Source organism: Stigmatopora nigra, chromosome 2 (genome assembly GCF_051989575.1).
Source record: "Stigmatopora nigra isolate UIUO_SnigA chromosome 2, RoL_Snig_1.1, whole genome shotgun sequence".
In the NCBI taxonomy this organism is placed as follows: domain Eukaryota; kingdom Metazoa; phylum Chordata; class Actinopteri; order Syngnathiformes; family Syngnathidae; genus Stigmatopora; species Stigmatopora nigra.
Genome location: NC_135509.1, coordinates 14,222,865 through 14,250,825, shown reverse-complemented (window position 1 = coordinate 14,250,825; position 27,961 = coordinate 14,222,865). Strand labels below are relative to the sequence as shown.

The following is a 27,961-nucleotide window of genomic DNA, read 5'->3' as shown; positions in this document are numbered from 1 at the left end:
TAACAAGCTTTAAAATGTAATATCGGACACATGGACGTGCCACATGAGCTGTAACACTTGTCAAGCTTACTGTAAATCCTCTAACGTGCACTACAGTTCCAATCCATCAGCATTAGGACTAAAACCAGATGACTGCAGAGATAGCAGCAATGTCCAAGGGAAGCACAGAATATGGAACAAAAATAGTTTGCTAGAATATAAATGAAGCAATGTCAAATAGAGGGCTGACAGCTTTTTACTGAATGTATTCTAAAAGCCCCCCAGGACAAAGCAAATGAGACCTTTCCCATAATTCCTGTTCATACAATAGATTCCATAAATATGCATGCTTTCACTGATACTTAAATGTAATGTGAAATGTATGGTTTAGCTCCTAAGTGCCCAAAACGTGGCAAGCTGACAATGAGTCATCATGAGATACGTTTTCTACTTTGTGCTTCTTTTTAAAACTAACAAATGCAGTGGAAATGTTCAACTGCCTTATAGTGACGTGGGTGGCCTGAGTTTTAGTTGATGTTAACAAGTATGGTTCCTCTAAAGAGTTACTGTCAATTCCTCAGCAATGAAACTTAATTACGTGTGAATGTAGCCGTAGCCAGGTGGAAGCTCTTATTTTGTTTAGAGTCCACCAATAGAGCCTAATGAAAGTGTACAGAATAACTATGAGCTGCATATAATCTTCTGTGTGCTGTGATAATCATTTCAATGCCACAAACAGGCCTGTTTGCAAAGGAAGGGAGATAAAGAAGTGACTATTTTTGGGCAGTTGTTTGCTTTTGCTTACTCTAAGGCATCTTGTTCCCAACAGTTAAGTGCACAGTTGTGCAGTTTTGCTTTTGTTTTGTTGTCTTCAGGATCTGTGGTTGAGATAGAGTTCAGTTCCTTTCTGCTGCTCTTATAGCTTTCTGTACAAAAATGTCTATCCCTGCAAAGTGAGTTACTGTGTCCCAATAAATGCAGTAGGCATGTGGAGCAAAAGAGGAAATTGCAATTCCTTGGGACTTTTGTTTAGGGGTTAGGGTTAATAGTACTGTTTGTAAGAATGATACATGTTTGTGTCTCAGTTTCTCATGTCGTGGGTCATTTTAAAAGTGTCTGATCTTTTATTTTCCTTTTTGGTACCTTTTTTATGTACAGTGTAAATTGGGAACATTTTTTTAATGATGTTGAGTAAACAATGCATCTTCTAAACAACCTTTCCCCAATATGTATATTTCTACACAATAAGCAATTTTAAGATTTATGTATTGTAAAATAGCGTGGTCAAACTTTTTTTCAAAGGATATCTGATACATGTGTTTAGTCTGCTAATGATGTTAACATGGTAATGCGTCTCTATGTACGCATAGCATTTTAAAGACCTGCTCTGACCCAAGCTGTCTTTATTTAAAGCTTCAAGCTACCACTCATGTTTCATAGACGCTGAAATTCCTAACCTCTCATTTTGCCTTTTTGGCCCCTCCCTCTTCTGCCCGCTTGTTACAGGTATGGCCTCACAAGTGCAAGTGTTCTCTCCTCACACTCTTCAATCAAGTGCCTTCTTTAGCGTGAAGAAACTGAAGGTGGAGCAGAGTTGCAACTGGGATATGACAGGGTACGGCACGCACAGCAAAGTCTACAGCCACAACAGCAGCAAGAACGTGTCGGCCATCAGCGGCCCCCTCGGAATCAACAGCTCTCTGCAGGTAGCCGGCTCCACCTTGCCATACGAGCAAACACTCATCTTCCCAGCAAGTGCGGCCCACATTGTGGTCGCTTCTGCCAGTAGCACCTCTGGGGGTCCTGGCTCTTTGCTGGGCAGCGTAGGTGGAGGCAGTAACAGCAGCGGAGGGTGTGGTGGCGGCGTAGGGGTTCACAATCTCATTCGTCGCAGCACGGTCAGTCTCCTGGACACCTATCAGCGATGTGGGCTTAAACGTAAGAGTGAGGAGCTCGACAACAACAGCAGTGTGCAGATCATCGAGGAGCACGGTCAGCCGATGATCCAAAACGGGGGAGCCAGCGGCGCCACGGTGGCGACGGCCGCCACCGCCGCCTCCACGGCGACGTCCAAGAACAGCAGCTCCAACAATGAGGGCGACTACCAATTGGTGCAGCATGAGGTGCTCTGCTCCATGACCAACACTTATGAAGTACTGGAATTCTTGGGACGTGGAACATTTGGGCAGGTGGTCAAGTGCTGGAAGAGGGGTACCAACGAGATAGTGGCAATCAAGATCCTTAAAAACCACCCGTCTTATGCCAGGCAGGGTCAGATTGAGGTCAGCATCCTGGCGCGTCTCAGCACGGAGAGCGCAGATGATTTCAACTTTGTGAGGGCCTATGAGTGCTTCCAGCATAAGAACCACACGTGCCTGGTGTTTGAGATGCTGGAGCAAAACCTCTACGACTTCCTGAAGCAGAACAAGTTTAGCCCGTTGCCTCTCAAATACATCCGACCAGTTTTGCAGCAGGTGGCAACGGCATTAATGAAGCTGAAAAGTCTGGGTCTGATACACGCTGACCTGAAGCCGGAAAACATAATGCTTGTAGATCCATCTCGGCAGCCCTATAGAGTCAAAGTCATTGACTTTGGCTCAGCCAGCCACGTCTCCAAAGCTGTCTGCTCTACTTATCTACAATCCAGATACTACAGGTAAGAGACCAACCAGTAAGAAAAGCAGCAGTATTCCATTAATGTTTCACAGTTTGGTCTTAATCAATTTATTGGAGCAAATGCTGTCTTTGTCAATCCTGTTGTTATTAGTTTTTATCTACAATGAGGTTTTCAAAGCAAACTGATTTATTGGCCATTCACTGTAGTTGCTGCAACAGAATTCCTTTATCCTTCATTCTGCTTTTGTTTTTGGAGTTGTTAATCTCTTTCATTGTATGATGGAAATGTTGATGCGCAACTGTTCCTGATGATGTTTGATTGTTCAATTGAGCAATTATCGTTAAAAAATGATAAGTATCCTTTGATACGGTTGAGTTCTTAAGGAAAATATAGTATCCAAAAAGATCCTGCCTCATGGAAAAAGGTATCAATCAGGGTCCCGTTTTACTTCCCACTGGTCTTATTATCCCTGTGGGCCTTGGCTTTGAGACTCATCACCGTAGTGGGCTCCCATTTCCCCTGAGATGAAGATGAGGGGGTCAACCCGAGTTCTCCTGTAATATGTACCTGTAATCCACACCAGTGGGCCCTGCATTAAAACCAGATGACTCACTGGGAAGATCGTTCCTTTATGTACCTTATACACTTCCTTTTTAACCAAAGCAAAGCCATGTTTTGGTTTGAGCTGAGGCAGTGTCCAGGAATTAATCTTTTTTCCTGTTCACACAAAGAGACACTTGAGCTCTGCTCGCAGTTTCGATGTGGTGTCACAGCTGAGGCCGAGAAATAACAGATGTATCGAAGCGACAGTTAACTCATGTAGTTTATGAATAAGACTACTCAGAACACAACCACAGGCGCATGCCAGGTGCTTGTTCTGTGACTGTAAAGATAGTGCTCATTCTATCTTATGTCTTCTTTTTTGTTATTTTCCGAGTACACTTTGCACGAATGTGTAACTAAAGTGTTGTTTTTTTTTCATTTCTTTATTCATTTTTTGTACCTCAAGGGTTACGGGGGAGTGCTCGAGCCTATCCCAGCTGACTGCGGGTATCAGGCGGGGGACCCCCTGAATTCACAGCCAGCCAATCTCAGTGCACAAAAACACGGACAACCATTCACGCTCACACTCACATCTAGTGGCAATGTAGAGTGTTCACTGGGCTGCAATGAAGTGTATTCATCGCATTTAATTAGGTCCCCCATACAATTACGCTTTTTATTTCAAGTCTTTACCTGTGTTCTAACAAAAGCTGTGGCCTCAGTTAACAACACTTTGTTAAAAGCAAGACAATGTCTGAGGGGTGCGCATGGGAGGAGCATGAGTGCTGCAATCTGGAGCTCCATGATTGCTTGCTTCCGTGCTTACCATCTTCTCCCACCCAGACTGTTTTGGTCGTTTGCAAAAATTGCAATGTGAAAAAAAGTCCCAAGACAGCGAACTATGAGCTTTTCTGGTGTGACTGCCCCTTATGTAACACATCTTGACATACATTTTCACATCAGTTTTCTGTTGTTGGGTATCAGTGGTGCTGCAAGTCAATAATGTTCTTATTTGTTTTGTGGGGGAGTGACCAGAGGAGCAGCGTAGCAAGATCATCCTTTCATTTCCTCTTTGGGAAGCAGCAAAGGGGAAGAGCTACCAGAAAAATGAACATTAAAAACCAGATTAGGGATTTTTATGTGATGTGAATCTACTCTTTGTATGTTGTTTACTCTGCAAAGCAAGTTCCTCTATCTGATACAAAACCCTGAAGCTGGGTGCGATGGATTTTGGTGATTGAGTGTTCATTTCAGGAGTGAGCTCATGGATGATGGTCAATGCAACACATGAAGTTGGTGTAATAAACATTTAGATGCGGCTGCGTATTATATTTCACAGGCTGTTCAAAGGTTCAGAAGTGAGCATGAAGCTTTCTTTGATGACCTGAGATGAAAAGATAACAATGATTGCCGTTGCCTCGTATGGTTGATTTTCAGGTTAGAGACTACACAAGCCTGTCATTTGGCACTTCACACTGGTTTTGTGTTTACCTTTTTTGCATTTGCCAAAATATTACTCTTTCATCTTTTGAGCCTGGAATAATGGTCTTTTTGTACTGGTTTAATTTTTTTCCTCGGTCTGACAAATGTTCTTTTAGATTGATGAAGTAGATTAACAGTGGGGGATTAGGGATTAGAAGAATTGTTGTAGCAACAGAACATTTGCATTTACCTCTACTTTAAGGCTTCTTGAAGTTCAAACAAAAGTAATATTACAGTCAAACGCATTATGAGCCCAGATATTACATACCTGCATCTCTTACAACTTTGTTTCCTTTACATACATTTGTTGAGGTTTTCATACCGGTCAGACGCAGATGTTTGTACTTTGTATGTCATACATAGCGTGCTTGTTTACGTTAATGTAGCGTCCAAAAGAGCCTTGCAAATGAGTTATGGATTTTCCACAACGTTGACTTATGCAAATAGAAAAGCCGAATTCAAGCTTGCTATTTACGAGAGCAGCTCTCGGGCTCCTTCCAGTTTTACTTTTGTTTGCTTCAGTGCCTCATGAATACATGGTTGCCTGCTGCTGATGACACTAATATTGCCGAAGATTTTCAATTTAGTAATTCAACTGCTTCGTTAAGGAAATGCAGAATCTGTCTTTTTGTTTTGATTCACACAGATAGTTATTTAACATTTGGTACTAATCTATGTTACTTATTTTTTCGGTCAAAATAAAGTAGGTTGATTATCTTGAATACTTGAACTTGATACGCACCTGATGATGTAATACACACGCCTTCTCATCAAGCTTATACCTCTCCGTGGAAACGGATTATTGTCTTGTCTTGGTGTCTACTGTATGTCTGAGATACTATTTCAGGCAAAAAGCTTTTAGATAGATGGAACACAATGAGGAAAGGTAAGGCCGTTGCAATTGGGTTTGGAGCTCACTTCAACTATCCACCTAGGGTCCGATATCACCCTTAACAAATATATTTTTGTAAGCCATGTAACTCACACGTTCCACATTTATTCATCGAATTTTACAAGGATCGCCTAATCTGTGTAACAATTATAATCCAAACCTGAGCGGGAAAATCTGTGAAATTTTAATCCCTTACGATAGTGGTTGGGTTCTGGAGTTTATTCCAGATAACTCAGGGAAGTAGGCTATCATTTTTTGTTTTCATTCTCGATGCAGAAAAAAAAACAGTATGCAATGAAATAATAGGCAACATGCATTTTAATTAAGGTTAATTTAAAGAGATTGTTTTATCAGTGTGTCTTTAGTTGTAAAAAAATATTTAATTCCATACTTTATTACAACAAATATTTTAGTGTATTAAATATAAAGAAATTATCAAATAATTATTGATACAGAAATTAGTGTGTAAAGTTAATGGGGTCACAAATGACTCCACTTGGTCATATGAGTCACTAAAATAGCTTGGTTGTGAAGGTTAAATAAAACATTGACATTGAGTTTGAATGGTAAACTATCAGCCATCCCAGTTCAAGCGGATCAGACATCTGTCCCTATCAGTAACTTAATATTTAGTATTTGGGACTGTGCTTTTATCACAGATTTGAGATTTTCTGCAATCTGTCTACATTGTCTACATTATATCCACAGGGACTCTATACCATTTTGTGATAAATTAATTTTACGAATGATTGTGGTGCTTTCAAAGCAATTATTCGAGATAATCCTCACAACCTGATGTCAGCGGTTTGTCTGTGTGTAGGAGGTTTGTGAATTATGCGCGGCAACAACAAAATGTCAGCGCATCAGAATAAATTACATTCATCCCAAGACAAATATTTACATGAAGCAGCTACATTCCCTTCAATATTTTTTATGTTTAAACCAATCATCTAGTCGGGTTTTTTTTTTTTTTTTACAGTGGAACAGTTTGCAGCTCATCGTATATTATTAACTCTATAATTAATTTTGCTCAATCAATGGTTGCCTGGTGCACATGTAAATACATAGAATTGTAGTGCCAGAGTGGCATCAGTTAAACATAAAATAAAAAGAAGTTTTCAAGACAAGAGAGTTTTACCCGCTGTCGATACAAATTAGACACACTCGGCGCTCAAAATCCATCTTCTCATGACAATTATTTTATCATATTTGTGTTGTACTCTTGAAAGCAAAAAACTAGAATAATTAAGGGAAATTAAAACAGGAGGTTAATTCAGGAATGTGATTATGTTTAATTTAGAATATACCACAATCTTCTGTGAATACCAAAATCCCCCCCCCCCCTTTTTCCCTTTTTGATATCATGCCTAAATATAGAAAAAAATAGAACAGTATGCCCACTGACATTATAAAAAAATGATTTGAATATGCATTCATCCTTAGCAGAATTATTAGTGTGACCTCAAAGGAATTTGCATGTAAGCAAATACTCTGTATATTATTAAAGTTTTTGTTTAGGCAGAGTTCCAAGAATGCCCTCAGTGAAATAAACCACTAAATTTATGCAACCATGATTCAATTCATTTTTTTTCCTATATTGAAAGTAAAAGACGAGCTCCCAATAGAATTTTGATGACATTGAGCCTTATGCTTTACCCGTAATAACTGTTGAAATATGGATGTCTCCATCAGAGGCCAAGACAGCGTGTGGCAAGTGGAGCTTCTACTCCACCTGTCCATCTATCTATCTGCCTGCCACTGGCAAGCAAGGGCAGGCTTTCAAGCGCATTGAGTGTGACCCCACGTGAAGGAAGCAACGGGGGCATCTCAATGCGGGAGGCTACATGTTAGTCACTGCTCTTCCAAGCGTTTGTTGATGCGTACATGTGCCAAAACTACTTAAGCTTCAGGGTGGGAGTGCTCTAAACCACATATGAAAGGTGCAGTGATGCTGTTCAAGTTCATGAAAGGAATTGGAGGAAAGTGAATCGCAATAGAAGTGCTGATGTGTGGAAGCTCCTTGTTTTGCAATCCTTTCCCGTACCTGCAAATGCGTTGTCTTTCCTCTAAAGCAAATTACTTATAATTGTCTATGCAGATGAGTTCTCTTTAAAATCTTGTTTATATTGCATGCTCTTCCGTTGTGTTTTTGGAGTGCTATATATTTCCAGACTACACGCCACTACTACAGGAAAAATCTCTCATGACAAGGAATTAAGATTCATACATCGCATTATAATTAGAATACTTTTGCATTCATGTGAGGGAGGGGGGTTGAGGGGGTCTACTCTGGTCAATCGTGGTAAGGCAATGCCGGCTGGTTCTGCTGCTAATCGGGATACAAGCTCGAGACTGCTAAAGTGATCATTAAGGCTTGCTGTATTTACTGCTGTGCATTCTTACTGAGAGCCATAACACCTTAGTATGCGTGACAGAATCCTAATAACCTCTTTCATTTATAATGTGCCTCTGGGCAGCAATCACCTACGTCCCCACTGAGCAAGCAGGAGACATGTTGCAGCTTTGCTGATTAACTACCACTAGTAAACCATATGAAACACAACATATTCACTTGTCTGCTTCCGGTGCTCATTCAAGCCAAATAATGAAGTGTTTTTACAAGGGATACAAGCACCATATAGTGAACCTAGTGTATGAACAGTATATAGGGTACATTTGTTTTGAGTGTCTCCATGTTGTTCACTCCATGCATTCCAGCTTTGTTCTCCCCTCAGTTTAATTTCCATACATTCGCGAGGTCATTAGGTTGAAGGGAAATGGAGGCGTCTAGATGAAAGTCAGCCCGATGCCCTCGGGTGGATGTGTTTTCTCGGTTTAGTATTGATTGGCTCACCTAAATGTCTTAGGTGGGGGCGCAGCAGGGTGACCTCGTTCAGCCTTACAGGTGTCGAAAAAGGCGCGACTATAAATGGAAAACAGACATTAAAATGTCGAGCCTCGCCATGAAAATAAAAACAAGCAGGGAATGCTTTATTTTTATTTTAGGCCTGAAATCACTGATTGTTTGGGCGAAAACATTCACAGCAGTGCTCGTACATTTGGCAGATTTGGCTTCTTTGGAATCAAGCGAAGGCGGGTTTGGATGGCAGTAGTCGCTGACAGGCATCAGCGCCCCCGGGTCTAAATAAATCATGAGGCGTCCTGCTGACCGTCTTTCCACCATTCCTGGGTACCCACCATCAGGGAGTTTCCAGAATGGGGGGAGCCCCCACCACCCATGTATGTGCTCGTTGCTTCTATTTTTCTCTCACCTCCATCCACTTGCATGAATATTTAAAAATCTAAATGGAAAATATGTAGGAATTAAAAAGTGCGTTTCCCTCAACCTTCAATCCTCTTTGATGACCTCTTTCCTTCCACTGACAATTTTTTTTGAGTGTATCACCAACTTTTTATCATGTTTGCAATAACAAGAGTTCCTTTTATTATTTGCCAACTCTCATGATTTTGCTCATTTGACAGTAGCTGATGTATAACCAACAGCTCAAATTGAGGGCGACAGTTTCTAAAAACGTTGCTTCTTTCCATTGTTAGTGGCAGAATTGAATGTGATTTTTGCTCTCATCCAACATGGGCTATTTTCAGCAAGCCAAAATGTGGCTGACATTTAGGGCACTCACTCAGCTATGAAGCATGAAAACACATTAGGTTTGTGAAGTTTTTTTTTATTTTTTTAGGATGACCATAATAGAATGTTAGATGTCTATTTACATAAAAATACATAATAAACTAGGCGGGCACAGTGTTTATTTCCCCTTTCTTTGAACTGCAACCATGTTATCACATACCAGAGCATGTTTTCACAAAATTGCTTTTGTGAATTTGGACATGCTTTTGAGATGGTGTTGGAGAAGAACCATTCATAAAACCGCTCTGAAAGAAATCCTATCTTGCGTTGGCTTAATAAATTATTTAAAATGACTAATAGCTTCTAGTGACAGCGAACGTATCGCTGCAGCCGTTCGTATTGAGTCGCTGGAGATGTAATTTGTTTGGAAAAATAATGACTCTCATGTTGGATTCTGGTTAATTATTAAACAAGTTAGTGGTATTAGTAGGGCAAGGTTGTTTTATGGTGAGCATATTTGCTCCTTTTGAAAGAACCATTGCCAGGCTGCAGAGATGAGATGACATTCCACATTTATTGCCATAAACATTATTTCCAGTGGTATAAAAAGGAAAGTCACGTGTGCTTGCCTTAGTAATTTTGGTTTGATATTCACTCAATGACTCAGTGAAGTTTTTTTTATGGCAAAGTCCCTCACATAATGCTTGAGAGAGATGCAGCCCTTATCTCCTATAACTTAGCAATAAAGGTGAAATAACTGGAAACATTTTATATTCCATATTTTTTTACATTCCATATCTTTGCTCTGCATATTTTTAGTGTGTTTACACTAAGCTTCAAGTGGTAGTCACCTGTAAAGGTTTTCTGATCATAGCTAATACGTTTTGTTTCGTTTTTGCAATGAGCTTGGGACCATCATTTGTTTTGCACTGAATGATGCATGTCCAAACCTTTGGCCTGTTCTGTATGCTCCAGAAGCTCCAGCTTGAAGTTATTTCTTGTGGCGCCAGGTTGGCCCTAGTCACCTAACACACACACACAAAAAACTTGTCATCCCAGTGTCTCCCTGGCACAAACATCGCTTGCGTCATATTCAACAACAGGGCAGCATTCCACGTACCATCTTTCATGACAAGACACATTCTATAGGTCATCAAATTGAAAGCTATTTTTCAAACAAAGGAACGTTTGTCTTTTACATGGAGCCAGATGAGAATAGTTGGCTTGTCACAATCTGCTTTTCCACATTCATTTGGAGATTTACAGAAACTAACTTTGACAAGCGTTTTAAGTACACTCATCCACACTCAGATTTCATTCCTGTTAAGTGAGGTTTGCAGCAAAGCGCAATGAATGCCATAAAGACACAGTCCTTTAACGACTCAATTCAGTTGACTAACTAGTTTTAATTAGAAGGGTTTCCGCAAGCCTATTCGAGGCGTAACATTTAAAATGAATATATTCACCCCTTGTGACCTTTTGAGCATTTTATATACTTTAGCTTGTTTTAATTTATTTAATTTTCACAAGAGAAATAATCACATCATGCAAGTTTTCAAATAACACTCTTAATAACCGTTACCACGACAACCAGTGATTCACAGTTGTGTACTCCAGACCCGCTGGTTTTCCTTGAGGTTATTGTTTGCCCAGGTGGGCCCAAATGACGTGCACCCCCACCATCCCCAGCGCCCTCTGTAATCCCGCTCGCTCACCTCTCTTGCTCTTTTTTTCTCAACTGGTCGCATTCTGCTCCTCCCGGCCGGCTTCCTACGTCCTTTGTTCCACGAGAGCCTGCGGTTCAACTGAAGCTCACACTTTAACAAAGATACACAAATTGGTATTCATCTGTAGTTACCAGCTGTGCACATTGTGGGTTTTTCTAAAAAAAAAATAAAAATTGAACATCTGATTTGCTTGGAGCTGTGGCGCTCTACCCTGAAATGTTCCCTTTTTTGGGGAATCCAGAATTAACCTCAAATTGTATTATTATCACGGCTTGGCCTTGTTGTTGTAAAATGTGAAAATGGGATTTTCTAAGGCTTGTTCTCACTACTCTTATCTCAGTTCAATATTCATGCTAGGTTTTCAATATAACACCCATGCAGAAGCTTTAAGAGCGTAAAAATCACCCAAACTAACCCTGTTCAAACTGTCGCCATGGTGACAGTTAGGCTTGAGATAAGGCATCCCAACATTGAGTTGTGATTTGGAAGTCTTTTTCCTCGCTTCATGTGAGCGTTTGTGTGAACGAGAGATGGTGTGTCAACAATCCCTGCAGTCAACGACCGCTTATGCCTCTCGCTCCAGGAACTAAACAGAGCAGCGGGAAACTTTCATTAGTGACCCTCAACTTCTGTCCCTTTTTGCTCATTTTTCTTTTTCCATCCCATCCTCTCCATCACGTGGCTGTCCTTCAATTGATGTTTACATTTCTCTCTATACTCTCACCTCCAAATCTGCTGGCTATTTCGATGGATATAAACACAATTTCTAGGATTCTAATACCCACAATAATCACCTTACTTCTTTATCCATTCGTTTTCAGCATTTAGCCTGCTCTTTGTCACTGTAACTGGAGTTGATTTCACTCGATTTAAGTTTTTGGGAAATATGATTGAAATGAGATTTATAGAAATAATGTTGCACATTTTCTCTTACATACCTTGCTCTACAACCCTTGATAATTGTGAGAAAATAACTTCGTGTGGTATCTTCTTAAAACAAGAGTACATATTATTAGAGTTGGACTTAACATAGCCGCCTTGTGGTGAAGAGGTTCACTCACCTGACTTCGGGGTATGATTGGGAGTGCGGATGACTGTTTATCTCTCTATGTGCCCTACTACTGACTGGTGCCCAGTCTAGGCTGTAGTCTACCTTTGTTTTACTGGGTTAGGCTCCCGCCACCCTTTGGAGGATGGGCGGTATGGAAGATGGTTGGTTGGACTTAACATAATTGACTCAGTCTACTTGGCTTTTTTTGCTGAATTTGTGACTATCATTTGCTTAATAAATCACAACATAATATAAAACAGGATATATAAAATATGGGAAGGCCATTGTCGTCAACATATTTCCTAAGTAATTTTGGGCAATTCTCATTTCTACAATTTCAAACAATTCAACAGTAACATTACATGTCTAAATAAACAAAGAGCCACCAACATGGTTAAGATAGGGTATAATAAGTGCAATTTACATTACAAGGTTCTTGTGGAGCACAATGAAACAGTCAGAGCTGTGACCAAAGCAAACGCTAACAGCGTGGCCCCGCACTAATTGCAACCAAGGTGCATTTACTGATTATAGTTAAGTGGGCCAAAATGGACCCCTGCTCTGTGTTGCACTGGTCTGCTTTCTCCTATGACAGACGCTGTCAATAGCAGGGTCTTTTGAAACACCTTTTCCACCAAGGAAAGAAAACATCCCTCATGATTGTCTCGTCACTTCATCTTCATGAGGGTGAAAAAAAATCAGAAAGGAGGAGGACAGTGGGCTGCCTTTTAAAATAAATGTTTCTTTCTGAAGCCATGTTTAGCTCAAGGAACATTATCCTCATTTCCTGCCATTGGCATCCAGTCCCATTGAACTGGTGGGTTTGTATTCAACATCTATCACTGTCAATGCCCCTAAATAATCACAGTTTGTAGAAGTTTTTTTGTTTTTTAAACAAAAATGAATAGTAATTAAAGATGAGGCAAAGTGTGGCAGGTATAAATTAGCTAGAAAGATACTAAAAAAGATTCAACAACACAATTAGAGGATGGGGGTGTTCAGGCAAGGATTATATGTCAGCCATTTGATCACACAAGCTTTGATCTCCACTCTCGGTTCCAGCAAGTCCGTGGGACAGTTATCGGCTGATTGGTGAGGGGGTGGACAACACACTTTTGGGTAGAGCCAGTCTTTAATGAAAGTGAAATTGTTGTCATGGTTGGTAATGCCACCTGAAAACATACAGTATTAGAAAAACATTTTAAATTTTACAATTTACTATAGAAAATCTTGAGTTGGGAATATTGTGGGTACAAAAAGAATGCATTGCAGTTTGTAGAAAATTGGCATATTTGGATAAATTATAAAGCGATGTGCTGTTGAAGAAATATCCATAGTTTTGGATTTGTGGGTTAAGTGGTGCTTTTGCCTACTTTCTATCCTCACAAGGGTTGCATGGGCTGCTGGAAGCTATCCCAACCAACAACAGGCACCAAGCAGGAGCACCCTGAATTGGTGACCAGCCAATTTCAGAACAGACAACCATACACGCTCATGCCTAGGGGCAATCTAGTGTTCCACCAGCCTGGTCTGCATGTTTTTTTAATGTGGTAGGAGTACCCATAGAAAACTCACACAAGCCCAAGGAGAACATGACAACTCCACACAGTGGGGGATCGACCGGGGATCGAAGCCTCGACCCAAGAACTGTGAGGCCGATGCGCTAACCACTCATCCGCTGGTCTGGTTTAGAGATAATTTAGTTTTTTGCATGATTTCCAACTAAATTCTCATGAGATTGCAATGACTTTAGTGGCTATTTGCACAGCTGTGTGTACAAATACAAACATTTGACTGTGCTGGATGATTAGAGTTTCAGGGCATGGCCAGTGATTCGTATGTGCTCACACAGCCATGCAGTGTGCTACAAGGCAGACCTAAGTGACCTACAAACAACTAGACATATTCAGGCAGCCTCACATAGCCCAGAAGGAGTACAGACAAAATGGAGGGAAATAGACAGGGCAGATAGCGGCGGGGTTTGTCAGGCCCCGTGAATGAACATTTAGGTTAGACTTATCGAGTGAATGTCTCCGGCTTAGACATAGCTCAAGCATGGAGCCCGCCAAGACACGTCACATAGCCCCAGGACTGTCGTCAAGCACCCCCCGCCAAAGTCTCAGTCCCGGTTCCCTGGAGGTGAGCAGACACGAGGATCTCTCGTCGGACTCTGGGTGTCTGGGTGCTCGCTTTTTTGTGTCGTACCAGTTAAGCTTCATTGCACTTCAGAGAAGTGCATGCAAACATAGCGCTTTGGTGGCTGGCACCCATTTGGAGGTTTTCATTGATTGCATTTCTTTTTCTTGGTTTCTCCTGCCAAATGTAAGGTGTCTACTAAAAATGATTGAAAATGGAGGAGAAGAAAGTAGTTAGGTCACTATGCTAATAGTGGGTTCACATTTTCATGTCTTTCTACCAGTGTGGAGTGTCTAGAGTGGCTTGCTCACATTCTCCCATCTCCACATTATCCCCGAGCGTGTCTCTCCATCTCTGTCCTCCCCCAGTGCTTGCTTTCTACTCTAATCTTTCTCCATGCCCTTACTGCCCCCATCCCATTTGGTAAACCTACACACACGCTTACACCAAGAATATGAACAACATTTTTTTGCCTCTGAGTGGCTCACAACCTCCAAAGTGCTGATGTGCTATGTTCAAGGTAATTATAACATGCCTTGGTTGCGGAGGGAGGAGATGGGACTCTAGCAAGTAATGTTTAGTTTGCTCCAGTGCCCAAAGAAAGCTCAGCTTGCTTATTGTTATGCCAATTAACCAGTGTCAAGGGCCATGCATTTCCTGTGATTGTTTGGATTTGCATACAGTAACAAGCTAATTCAGTATGGATCAAGACTGTTTTTCCTTACAGCTATGACAGCCACACCCTCACTACTCTTCAGTAGAGAATGTGGTAAATGTACCTTTAACCTCTGTCTGACATTTCTTTGTCTCGTGGGTCATTGCTCATTCTCCGGCTTCCGAATGGGATAAACCTTTGGATGATGCCGTGTATGTTGTCAGACTTTGCATTCCGATGATAAGACGGTGGATTCACCTTGATTGCAAGGTCGCAGCATTCCCCCCCCCCCCCCCCCCCCCCACAGCTGAAATTTGCAAGATATTTAATTTCTTACATCAAGTGTGTCATCCGGTTTACGGTGATCATTCACTGCCAACACAGTTCAAATAGATTGGAAATCTACATATGCCAGAGGCAGCAAAGGATTTGGTTTGAATTGAGCTAATTGTGCTATTTCTTTTAAGAATATTTCAATTCGCTTGATGATCTATGGTTAGCAATATGGTTACATTGATTACATTACATACATTTTACCAGCTGCAAATAAATTGTAATTTATTCCCCCACTTTTTATAATTCATAGATAAACTAATTGCTGTGCCAGATTTCTTGACTTATCTTGCAGTATATAGGTATGAATGCCATTGAGTGGTACTATTATCACACTTTCCTACTGCTGCTTTCATTTGATTACTATTTTCTCAACTTTGCTGAAAGCAAATGAATGTCTTTGGGCGGCCTTTTAGCACAGAGAAAAAGCTGAAAGAAAGCATGGAAAAGGAATTAATTGTGAGCAATATTGTAAGCCGTTTACGTTGATAAAGAGAAGACAAATCTATGAGATGGTACTCATCTTGACTGGCCCGGTTCGAGATGCTACATCCAGGATCCCAGCAGTCCGACATAGCCTACTGATCTATATTTCAAAGCTGATACTAGAAAGAAATTATTTAATGAGTAACCATCTTCCTTTTTGGTAGAGAATAAATCTCTTTGTGGAACTAATTGAATGTGGCATCTCAAGTACCAGGGAGCTCTTTTGGGGCTGTGCCTCAAGTTAGGGGATCTGCTGAAATAGAAGCTTGCATGCTGCTGAGGCGTGAGTGGGACAGGTATGTTTCGGATGATTGATGCACTTTAAACACTGTTCGTGTGTTTATGCACAGCTAAGGATTCATGTTCATATTATTGTTGACTTCAATTTGTGTATTTAGTTTTCTGTGTCAGATCTTTTGCATTGCAAAGTGCACATTTGTTGGGAATTTTAGAGTTAGTTAGTGACTCAGACACAAAGGACACAATGTTTTAATGGCAAATGGGTCATCTTTATTTACAGATATGGAAATGGCCCGAGACATATGCAGTTAGACGGACTTGGCATTTGCTGAAATGATGAACTGGCGCCATCGTTCTATGCCGGCATGCATGATTGAACTCTAATACACGGGCGTCAGGGCACATGTTGACATTTAAATATTGAAATGTATCACTAGTTCTTTGTTTGGATCCAGCTTTTCTGTTTTCACAATTTCTCTGTCATGCATGTATGGATTTCGGAGGAGCTTTTACATATTTCCCAAGACTAAAGTGAGTGCACACTGATATCACATATCAGTCTGAATGGAGCTGCTTGATTAGGGACTTTGTTGTACGCACACACATTTTCCTCATTCTTTCATTCATGTCTGCATCAAGATGACTGCTCAATAATTGGACAATCAGAAGTTTTTGAACCTTGACATAAAACGTTGTTCTCATGTGAAGACTGGTTAATAACTGTTAAACCTCAATCTGATGAAATGGCAAGGTCTTTTGCTGGCTTGACATTGACATATTTTTAAACATTTGACTAAGAATTAAAGTGATTCTTTTATAATGTTTAAATTGTAGGGTCAGGGTGGATATGATGCTGGAGCCCAATTTCTTGCCAAAAATTATTAATGTAATTAATCAGCCCATAGAGAAAAATTAAAAAATGAGACTCTGAGGACTGATGCGTATGCAACCCTAGAATATACCTATCATATTTCATTGTGTTCTGCCAGCGAATAATGGTGCTGCAGCAATTTTAAAACCACAATAATCTTATGTAATTAATCAACCCTAAGAAAAAAAGGAAAATATAATCTTGCTGAGGATCATTGAATATACATCTATAAAATATACCTTCCAAATGTATTTCTGATGCATACATAAATAGGGAAAGCAATTTTAGTTTGTATCCTTACCAAGTTGAAGAAAAACAACTAAATGAGTGAGAACTTGAGAGGATTGAAGGATTTGAAATTGTTTCAATTTCATTTTCTTTCCAAGCTAAGATTTTTTTGGCCCACTTCTGCTGGTATGGTAACTGGAAACTGGGAATATAACAATTGTTGTGGTACAACATTTAGAATGCTTAGGCACTCAGTAAGAAGGATGAGGTAAGCACAGTGACAATGAAGAGGGAGGTTTGGAAGCAGGCAGCAAGAGCGGCAAAAGCCCATTGGATGCCCAGCTGCAAAAGTGCCCCCGGGGCCTTGGAGGACTGTGGAATGTGGCTGATGCGAGTCTGTGTATATTTGGGCTCCAGATAGCAAAAGCTTCGGGGATGCAGCTGTTAGCAGCGATGGGTTTGCTCATGTGTATCGACATGTACTTATTAAAATAGAGCAAACAGATGTGTCATCTGTGGAAATGCTCAAGTGTTACGCCTGTGTTTTGTCGTGCCCACCCAGTCGATGTCTGTGCGACGTAATGAAAAAGAAATAACATTGAGACTACTTTAGACACACTGGAATGTGCAAGAGAAACTGATTTGAGCAAATAACCTTCCAAGAGTGGTCACAGTCGCACTGAACCGAGAGGAGCTTTCTCAAGAGGAAATGACAGAAAGTGTTTGTTCCTAAGGTTTCCCAGGCACTTTTCGGCAAAGGGTCGCTTAAAGTGCATCGTGGTGTTAAGGCACAACTGCCTCGCCCCCTTCCTTCCTCCCTTCTCCCTTTCCCGCCACTTGAATCCCCATTGGTCCTATTTCTTTTCCCGCCAGCCAATACTGCCCAACGTATCTGCGAGAAGTGATCTCAGTGGCTGCACTTGGGGTGTGTGGGGTCAAAGCTGTGCTCATTTCACACTGTGTCCTTTTGGACTTCATCCAGCAGCAAACCCCTCCACTGCTTACACATTGAAGAGAGACCAAAGAAAAATGGAGACGAACACAAAAGAGACAGAAAAGTCCTCAGTTTAAACTGTGTTTTGATATCCCACCTTACGGAACTGAGAATGTTTAGCTCTAGTTTATAATTCATGTTGAGCGCTACTCGTTGGGTTCTTGCTGCAAAGTATGTGCATGCACGGTTATCTAAACAAGGCTTCTTATCCACAACAAGAATGTTTGTGAAATGTGAGGATGTTCTCTCTTGTCAAGTAAGGGAACTACTAAATAAAATGCTCATATAGGCGAGAATTTAACAGTTACATGTGTGTCTAGGAGAATAATGGTACATTGCCATTTTTAAATGTATGAGTGTACTTTTATGTACTCCAAAATACTTGGTGCTTAATCTTTTCATCTTATTTTTTTTAACCTTGATAACTTCCAAGTTGAGCACTTGATTATTTTCTGAACCAAGTTTGCTGAGGCTATGATATTTGATTTAACTACTACATGCAAAGAGAACAAAGCAAACATTATTTCAATTTCAATTTAGACATATTGCTGGGTTTTATTGATAATCACACATCAGTCTCCAATCTGAATTGTGTATGATATTACTGTCAGTAATCAAACCTTTCCATTGTTAGGGAAGTCACTAGTCTCATCTCATCTCATTTTCTGAACCGCTGGGATCTCGGGGGTGCTGGAGCCTATCCCAGCCGACTTTGGGCCAGAGGCGGGGGACACCCTTCATGATACTATTTGCTTCAAGGAGGCAGACAGTAATCTTAATCAGGCTGCAGGGAAGGCACTGAGTTGTCCAAAGCTTTCCATAAAGTCTCAATAATCCTATTGTTTTTTCTCTACATGATGACATTTGTCATTCTTGTCATGGAAGAATGCAGCAAAATTATGTGTGAAGTCTTGGCAGGTGGGGGCACACATGTCAGACAGGAAGAAAAAACATACAGATCAGCGCATGTTGCACTCCTTCCAACTCCACTCCTGATACAAAGTGAAAATTAAAATACTCAAAATCCATAGATTTAAATAGAAATTTGAAAATAAATGTTGGCATTGTTCAAAAGGGTGATTACAATGAGCAAAATAAATGTTACATATTGATTCTGCACAACAAATAGTCAGTTATCAGATCCTTGACAGTAAATTAGTTGTTGGCCAGAAAATAAATGTTGACCCTTCATTAAGTACTTGCATATCCTCTATCTACCTTAAAGTTGTGTATTTGTATCATATCATGCACGGACACTTACATCTACAAATGCATTGTCCCCTTTAAGACTTGGAGGAATGAAGGAGGGTGTGGAAATAAATCTACTGTTGATGCACTATGTTTCCTCAGCTGTTTCTGCAACAATACAGCCTCTGCAGTGTTAACGGCTGAAATTGAATGACTTATTTTTTATGTGCATACATTGACCTGGCATATGTCACTGTGACAATAAGATGGCGCCCCAGTGGCTCAGGCAGTGCATTTCAAATGGAATCTCAGGATCTCCACTGTGTCTATTAGCGCACAACCGACCTTTGTGCTATCAGACCTGACTGCCCCCGCTCTTTCCCGATATCACTTGATCTTGTTCTCTGCCTCTCTAAATCAATAGAATTGGATATATTGATGCAGTAACATGTTTTCCCCTCCCATTGTGTTCCAGCGAGGCTGAGAGAAAACACGAGAATCACACTAATGCCCCCTTGGCTGGCTGATGAAAAACAAGCACAATTGTACTGCAGTACACTAACAGGCTAAATGCTGTGCATACATGTCTTCAACCTACAGTTACAATAAGTCTGTAATTATTTATTCAACGCTAACAGAAAGAATGAAAAATTGGGCTTTGAGGATGGAAGAGATTTGAAACTCAAATGCAAAACTTTGAGGAATACAAGTGAATCACTTCTCCCTGGGCTGTCTAGTTACATTTTTATCGATTTCAACTTTAAAATGATAGTAAATTAGTGTTGGGGCGCTTCCTGTTTATAAATTGTTTTGTTGCATCTTTTCCGCCACAAAATTTAATGTTAATTTCAACTGCAAGAGTAACACACACACACTTTTTCATCGCAGTGACCCTCCCAGTGCTCATAATCAACCGACCAGAAGCACTCCTCCAACACTGCATTTTCTTTTGCAGCGTATTACGGGTCCACTGTGTTTCTTTTATTAGCTTTGTGTTCCAATCTCCTCTTAAATTATACAACCATGAGTCGTGGACAACTATTGTTACCCTCTACTGGTTAATAATTCTGCAAATAACTAATTAGCCCTGATACAAAAAATACATTAAAAATAAATAAATAAACTGGGCAACATGTTACACAAGGAGATTCAAAACAATTGATTTACAAATGAAAGAGGAGTAGAACTTCATGCTGGTGTCCACAAGAACAACAACAACCGGCATTTTGACAGGCTTTTGGCTTGTAAAACAAGAGAAGCAGGGGAAAACAAGTAATTTGATTTTTACTAGTTGATTGGTTCGGTCGAGTTGTTCGAATGCCAGCCATGCTTTGTGTTTGATAGGCCCTAATTTTGCTTTAAATCGTACTCCATAAATTGAGAAATGATATTCTTTGCTTCAACCTGTCCCAGTATTTCAATTGTGTGCTTTCTAGTTAAAGGATCTTTTTAGGTTCCTTTTTGAAACCCTTCTACTGTCACTCCATATCATACAGTTTCTTCAGTACTCAGTTTAGTTTCTTCCCTTTGCAAGCAGATGAATTTCATCTGCCTGACTTGCACGCCTGTGCCATTTCTACAGTGCATCCTGCTGTCTTATTCGCCAAGATGCCCCATCGCTCCCCCATCCTGCTTTGGTGATGCATCTCAGCCTTTATGACAGGCATGCCAGCTGGTTAAGCTGGTTGACTGGCTGCTTCTAAGATTGCAATATTGTCTGTTTGCAGTCATGTGTATGTATGTTTGGTAATACTAATCAATCTGGACAAAAACATAATTGGGATAAAAACCTGTTTTAGGCATTAAATGAGTTACATAAATGAATGTGATACAAAGTTTTGATTAAAATTTCAAGACTGGCAATATACAGACAAAAGTATGACCAAGCCGCACAAACGCCTTGGGGATTGGTCAATGTCTGGTTCAGTGCTGACCGGGTTAATTTTATCTGACAGTTAGTCCACTAACATAATAGTGTTGCAAAAGGCTGGAGGCGTTCTCTCTGTGTTCCCTACATCTGTTCTCAAGCCTCACTCTCTGACACATTCCCATCATTAACCAATCACCAATCCTTTGAAAAATGAGTGAGCATTACTCTATAACCAATCTTAAAAAAGTGTGACATGTATTTGTTTATAGCTGCACTGACAATAGGACTTAGGTTTGTACCTCGTGTAATACTGGCGGTGACTGTGCATAATCAATTCTTCCTCAAAAGAAGAAAAGTTCCTAATAGAGAAGAAAACACTTTTCTGTATTAGTTGCTCTCCATACCAGCAAGACTAAATGTCATGCTGCATTGGCTTAACCAACAGAAACACGTTAGCTAAGTAATGCATAGTTTTAACAGCGTGTAATGATATATTAGAGGTATTCACAGTTTCTTTCAAACGCTTGACACGTCTGCAATTACATCTTTTCAAGCCTCGTTGCAATTAGCATGCTATTTCATGACAGCTGCATATTCAATGTCATTCACTTATCCCCCATTCTGTTCCCCCACCCGTCCCTGTGCTTTGACTTGTCTTGTTGTAAATGCATTGCATATTCCACTGAGGCCTGTTGTACTTGTACAGGTAACAGTGACTACCTTGTCAGCATTTCAGCTTCCTCATTTTTTTGACTGAGGCCGGAAAAAAGGAGAGGGAGGACTGTTTTCAGGACCTTCGAATGTTGCCCTTGCTAAGATAGAAGCAACATTTCTCAAGGTCTCTTTGAAAAAGTTTGCCTTGTCCAGATGAAGTCCTCCCCCATTACCTCCTTCTGCCACCTGGAGCAGATGCTCTGAGAATGGAAATTTCCTGCATAAATGTGCATTTACATGATCCCTGCATCTAATATAGTATGACACAAACACAATTCCAACAGCAACAGCTGAAGTAACGATAGCAGGTGGATCTTTTTGGGCAGAGTTGGAGCAAGAGCATGTCTGGGAATTGACTCAATTTCTAGATGCCACAGGTGCGCAGCAGGGGATGGAAGTCCAAACATCGATTTCACAGGGTCCAACATGTCGTATAGCTGGAAAACATTTTTATCCATGGTATGCATTCAGTTAAGCTGAAAGGGTGCATGAATATGTAGATGAATATCCAGGGAGAGTCCGGAAGCCATTCATAGCACAGACCTAAGCTTGTTCCAATAGGCAGGGGAAAATGACTGGATGGAGGGGAGGGTAAGAGTCAAAGCAAAGCATGGGATGGGAAAGAAGAAAGCAAAATGCTCTAGAGGACGGTTAATGATGGCATCTATTCAAACAAAGTGCTTTTTTTTTGCCACCAGTTGCGCGCTGTCTCGCTTGCTGTTGATAATATTTTTGTCGAGTAGACGGGGCTCACTTATAACTGCCTGAAGAGCTATTTGAATAAGAACACAGTTACATTAGGGCCAATGATGAAGTGTTTCAAGCTGAAATGAAATAGTACTAATCCATTACCGTAGATTGTCTGCCTGGTCCGTGTGCGTGATTGTGAGTTCATATCGTACATGATTAAATGCTTTAGGCTTCCAGGGATCCATCAGTCCGCTGTCTGGACCCTAGCTAAGGGAAGGTCAGCCTGATGGATACATCCTGACATGCACACAGCCTGTGAAGTCAGCTGTGTGTCCGCATGTTTGCTGGGGTGGGTGTGTTTCTGTGTATGTGTGTGTGTGTGTGTTCGTGTGTGTTGGCGGGCCAACCAGGCTCAGGCACGGTTCAGCAGAACAGGGGGTGGAGAGGTGGGTTTGAAGGGATAGTCTGGCCTTCTATGCCCTAGTTTGAAGGGGTTATAAAGGGGGTTTAGCTGGCACAGCGGTACTACGGCGGGCGGGGGTGTGTAGGGGGTTGCTGGACTGACTGTGGGGATGGGAGAGGGGTTTAAGAAAGGCTCCATTCATGAGCGGTACCATCTCTGACTCCCTCAGGAACTTCATGTTATCAATGACTGAGCCAGCTGGGAGGATGTGAGCATTTGTATCTTTTCCACAGACTCTTTCTTTTGTGAGGTCCAGTGCCTCAAAGCCCAAGAATTTCTTAAAGCATGTTAAAATGCACCATAGGTTTGCACAAATTAGGCACTGCCTTTGGCATATTTCAAGAACAAAGATGCTGTGTGATTCCATCTGGAGATGACGATAAATTGGTGCAGATTACGTGGTGATGATTCATCTGTGTCAGCGATTTGTCAATTTATCAGCTATTAGAGCAAAGCACTTCAATATTGGTTCTTTCTAGGGGAAAAGAACACTGACAGCCAAGGTTGTGTTGGCTTACACAAGGCTTCATGTGCAATTTTATGTTACTTTAAAAGGTATAAAATGCCCACAACTGAAGTTCGATTTGTTTTTGGCACCAAAGTAAAACAGTCTAAATCACGCAGACTCTGCATGAATAATTCATCTGTATTAGCCGTTTAGAGAAAAAGGGAAAATGTCTATTGCTCTATATCAGCAGGTGTGATGGCAGCATTGCACTAGCAGATGTCGATTTTTACATTTGTAATTTGATATTACGAGCAACAATGCTTTTCTCCTTTCTCATTTCTTTTCTGCTTCTGTCTTGTTCTCTCTATTTTTGCACATTGCTGAACTCGAGGAGCTTCCGGCTTGAGTGGGCACATGCAGCGTAGCCATATGAACGATCAGGGCAGAGCATTAGAGCATAACCCAGAAAGGTTCCGGCTGAAATGGATCCAAACATCAAGTCAACATAGCGTTTCTTACCAGCTCACACATGTAGCCTTGAAGCATGACTACACACACATACTGTATCTGCAATCAAGCACTTTACCAAAGCTGAAGCAGTAATCACTTCCTTATCTTCCAAGAGTTCTTGATTGCTTGCTTCTATGTCTTTAACATCAAACATAATAGTACGACATTCGCATCTCAACTTTATTGGGAGTAATTTTCTGTATCTTTCGGCAGACAGTTGAATCATTGTTAATGAGATGAAGGGCAGCAGAAAGAAATCTGCTTTCTGTGCAAATTACCACTGATCAAATGAATCCCTCTCTGTTTATCTGATCTTGATACTATAATTTTAACTGCATTCAAAAGCTTATTTTTCTTTTATTTGAAATAAAATATTCATTTAGTTGCATTTTGGTACAAAACGGGAAAAACAAGTAGATTATATACCAAGGCTAGATTTACCAGACCTAAGTGGTTAACTTTTAACATAGAAGTGATCAGCAGTAGGTACGCTGTGGCCTCATCAATCTCAGCCAGCATTCATGTGTGTATGTTTTGTCAAATATTTTTGCTAAACAGTGGGATGGCAATGGTGCTCGCATCTGGCTTTTGCAACTTCACTCTCACAACTAAAACATCAACTCTGAATGTATTAATGAACTGTATATTATTAAAAATAGATGGAAAATCAATTTCATCTGGGAGATTGGCAGTAAATAATCACAAAGAAGTAGGACAATGAAAATGGTCATATAAAAACACCACTTTTGTCCTATCATTATAGTGCAGTTTTGTGTAAAGGTGATGTTTTTCCTTTAGGAATACAGTTGTTGTTTTTTAAAACCTTTTTTTGGACAGCTCACTTCTCATGCTCGGAATTTTCTCTTTGGTCTCTTGGCATCTCTCGACAAGCTCACATTAAGTGTGAAAAAAGCTTTTTGCATGGCTGGAGCACCTGCCACAGTTACAGTATGTGTGTGCGAGTTAATTTGTCATTCACAGAATAGATCTATGATGATTGTAACAGTTCCATTTAATGGGGCCACCTTTGGCATAATAAAAAACAGGAACCACCCACAACATATAGTTGTGTTTTTTCAATTACATTTTGTTTTAGCTCATTCACTGCCATTGACAGCGAGTCAAATCCATTTTAACTAGAAGTGTTTTCAGTGACGGCCAATGAGTTGATGAATGTTTACTGTTTTCTCACAGAGCTCCTGAAATCATCCTGGGTTTGCCATTCTGTGAGGCGATAGACATGTGGTCCCTGGGCTGCGTGATTGCTGAGCTTTTCTTGGGATGGCCACTCTATCCCGGTGCTTCTGAATACGATCAGGTATTGAACACACACAACTGACTTGCTTGGAGACATTTCATGAGCATTCATTTTTGTGTCCTTGACAATGGGATTTATTATTTATTTATTTTTAAATAGGCCGCCATAATCCCCACAGCAGCCCCTTAGGAGCCTCGCACGTCGCCCGTTTGTAGCAACATATGCCACAGTGCCACTTGTCCAATTAGCGAGCCTCTGCGCTCTAAAGCGAGACATCGCTGAATTCCCTCAATCAGAATCTTTGGCAAGACCATGACAGAGTTTTGCTTCAATGCCAAACAATCTTGTCAAATCGAACACATTTTGTAGAATGTTGTGTCATTTCTAAAACATTGCTGCTTTTGAACTGTTTTTGAGATTCTTGGAATGTTTGCTCAAATGTTTTTTTGTTCATCCTCAAGACCCCTTGAATGTACGTTCGTAATATTTTACTGTTTTTTTTTCCCGTCATGAAGATACGGTACATCTCACAGACCCAGGGTCTCCCTGCGGAATATCTGTTGAGTGCTGGGACTAAGACCACCAGATTCTTCAACAGAGAACCCGATTCCACCTATCCTCTTTGGAGATTGAAGGTACCCCTGGAATGAACTACTTAACATTATGAATAAAAGCACAGTAAAATTAGCTTAGTTACAAATTTACTTTGTTTTTACTGCACCCCACAACCACGGGAAAATAAAAGTAATGCATATAATTGGGCCTTCAATTGTTAAAAATCTGCTATGAATGTATTCATTCATTTGTTCATTATCTAAGCCGCTCATCCTCACACTTTCAACCTCACACTATGGATTTAATAAAAAAAAAAAATTTTTCTCATTATTTAGGAGAAGGTTAGTCCCAATTTTTATTTCTGTGGAAATGATTCCTAGTCTACTCCTGAAGTCTATGTAAACTTGCCTTTTTGGCTTAAATTAATTGGGGGCTTAAAGTCATATTTCTTCTTAATATAGGATTTGACATGAACTTTAGCCTGTTAATCCTCTTGTGGAAAAAGGCATTGATTAGCTACATTTTGACCTTATGGTGTCTCATTTAAGAAGAACTGTAAAAGATGTTTACGTATTCAATGTGAACGGTCCTTGTTTTTGTACTCTGTAGGACCTCACCAGTATTTCACTACGTGAAATAATTCAATGATCTTTTATTTTGGAATTTGTTATTTTGAATTTTTATCATAAGAAGAAAATTATATTTTTTTTCAATGAATTAACTTGAGGATATTTTACTACATTATCTTAACACAAGTCCACATTCAAAAATACTGTTTGCATTTAAATAAAACCCGCTCGGAAGAGTCACCCCTATCTCCGATATGGAAAATTCTGTACATTTGCATTCGCTTTCCTCAATAATAGGATGTTAGATGAGTGTTTGCATGTGATCCCTGGGTTGCTCTGCGGGCAAGCGGAGTCCTGCTGTCCATCAGCAACAAGAGGCTATAATGAGTCACATATAAATAGTGCAGGTCTAGAGGGGAAGCGCGTCAAGGGTTTGAAGGGAACATCTGCTTTATTTCTCTAACAGACTCCTGAGGACCATGAGGGAGAAACGGGGATCAAGTCTAAAGAGGCGCGGAAGTACATTTTCAACTGCTTGGATGATATGGCCCAGGTATGTGGTTTCTCACAAAGCACATCTTTTATCAGAAAGAACAGCTCAAATATTACTAATGCAATCCCCTGCATTTACCGAACCACAATAGGGCTGCATGATTAAACGTAGTAGGAAGACACGTAGAGAAAGACAACCATTCCCCACACTACCACCGAACTAACACTGAGTGGGAATTGCACCTTGACTAAAGTCAGGCGAAAGAACCACTGATCCATCGGGTAACCGACTTACTTCATACGTTAATAATAAGTACGTGATCTTTAAAATTTGCAGCTATAAAACAATCACGTTCAACCACAACATGTTCTTGAAGAATAGCAAGGGGACTTGCATTGAATCCATTGGGCTTCTAGAAAGACCATTACAGCCTTTAAGGGGACTTTTTCCAATGTCAGCTTCCCTTACGACTTGTCTCTTCCATGGGAAAGTTCACATGTAGTTATGACATTTTGGTAGAACATCCCTAACACCGAGTTGATAATGAGTATTTTTTTCACTATGCTCAGCTCTGTTTCTGCTACCAGACCCAACAAAAGAATGGTTATGTCACAATTATTCTCCCAGGCCCTTTTGCCTCGTCCTGTCTGATCAAGATCCAACTTGATTCTACATCTGATAACAGCGAATCTGGTGTACTATTTGCTATGAATTGTGCTCATTTTGATGTTCAAGCAGCTGCAGGCTCTAGAAATTGTCCATGTGGGTACATGCAGGTACATAAATGATGGCGACAATTACGGCTGTCCGGTAAAGCTCACGGCAGCTCTCCAGCCCTGTCTGGAACAACACGCTCTCGGCTAGCGCATGATTTGATCATTGCCTGGGCTTGTTTAATTTACAGTTGCCATTGCAAACTTGCATACATGCGGCACAATCAATAAAAGCAACATACACGGGCTTCAGTATCCCATGGGTCATCTCTGTCTCCATCGCTACAAAGCCTTCCCTTCACTGTTGTGCCCCGAGTCGACTTATTACAAAAACACAGAGGAGCTCAAGCTGGAAGCATGTTGTGGAAGAGAACTGCGTACTTTGCCCATCTTGTTATGCTCCCGTATAAACAAGTCAGGATTGTGGACATCTGTCCCTGCATGTATAATAGATGACATAGCTATAGGCCCTGAAAGACATGAGGACTGCAGAGGCCAGAAAGATAATGTGAGAAAAATGGTGAGGAATTATATCAAGTGGCTCTAATTTGATTAATTCTGAAAATAACTAGTCAACTGGATGTTCCTTGAATATCGGAATTGTCCCGTATACAGAAACAAACGTTTGTATCCCGTATTCAGCTTACAAGAGACACTGTTTGTGTTG

At 40.6% G+C, this 27,961-nt stretch overlaps 1 protein-coding gene across 1 annotated transcript in view; it reads left to right on the top strand.

Moving 5' to 3' along the window:
* LOC144215238 (homeodomain-interacting protein kinase 2-like) overlaps positions 1-27,961 on the top strand; it is a 53,646-nt gene that overhangs the window by 12,775 nt on the left and 12,910 nt on the right. Inside the window, exons 2-5 of the mRNA XM_077744083.1 lie at positions 1,486-2,635; positions 24,901-25,024; positions 25,480-25,599; positions 26,555-26,641. Of these exons, the coding sequence (XP_077600209.1) occupies positions 1,486-2,635; positions 24,901-25,024; positions 25,480-25,599; positions 26,555-26,641 (1,481 nt within the window). The remainder of the gene's footprint in view (positions 1-1,485; positions 2,636-24,900; positions 25,025-25,479; positions 25,600-26,554; positions 26,642-27,961) is intronic.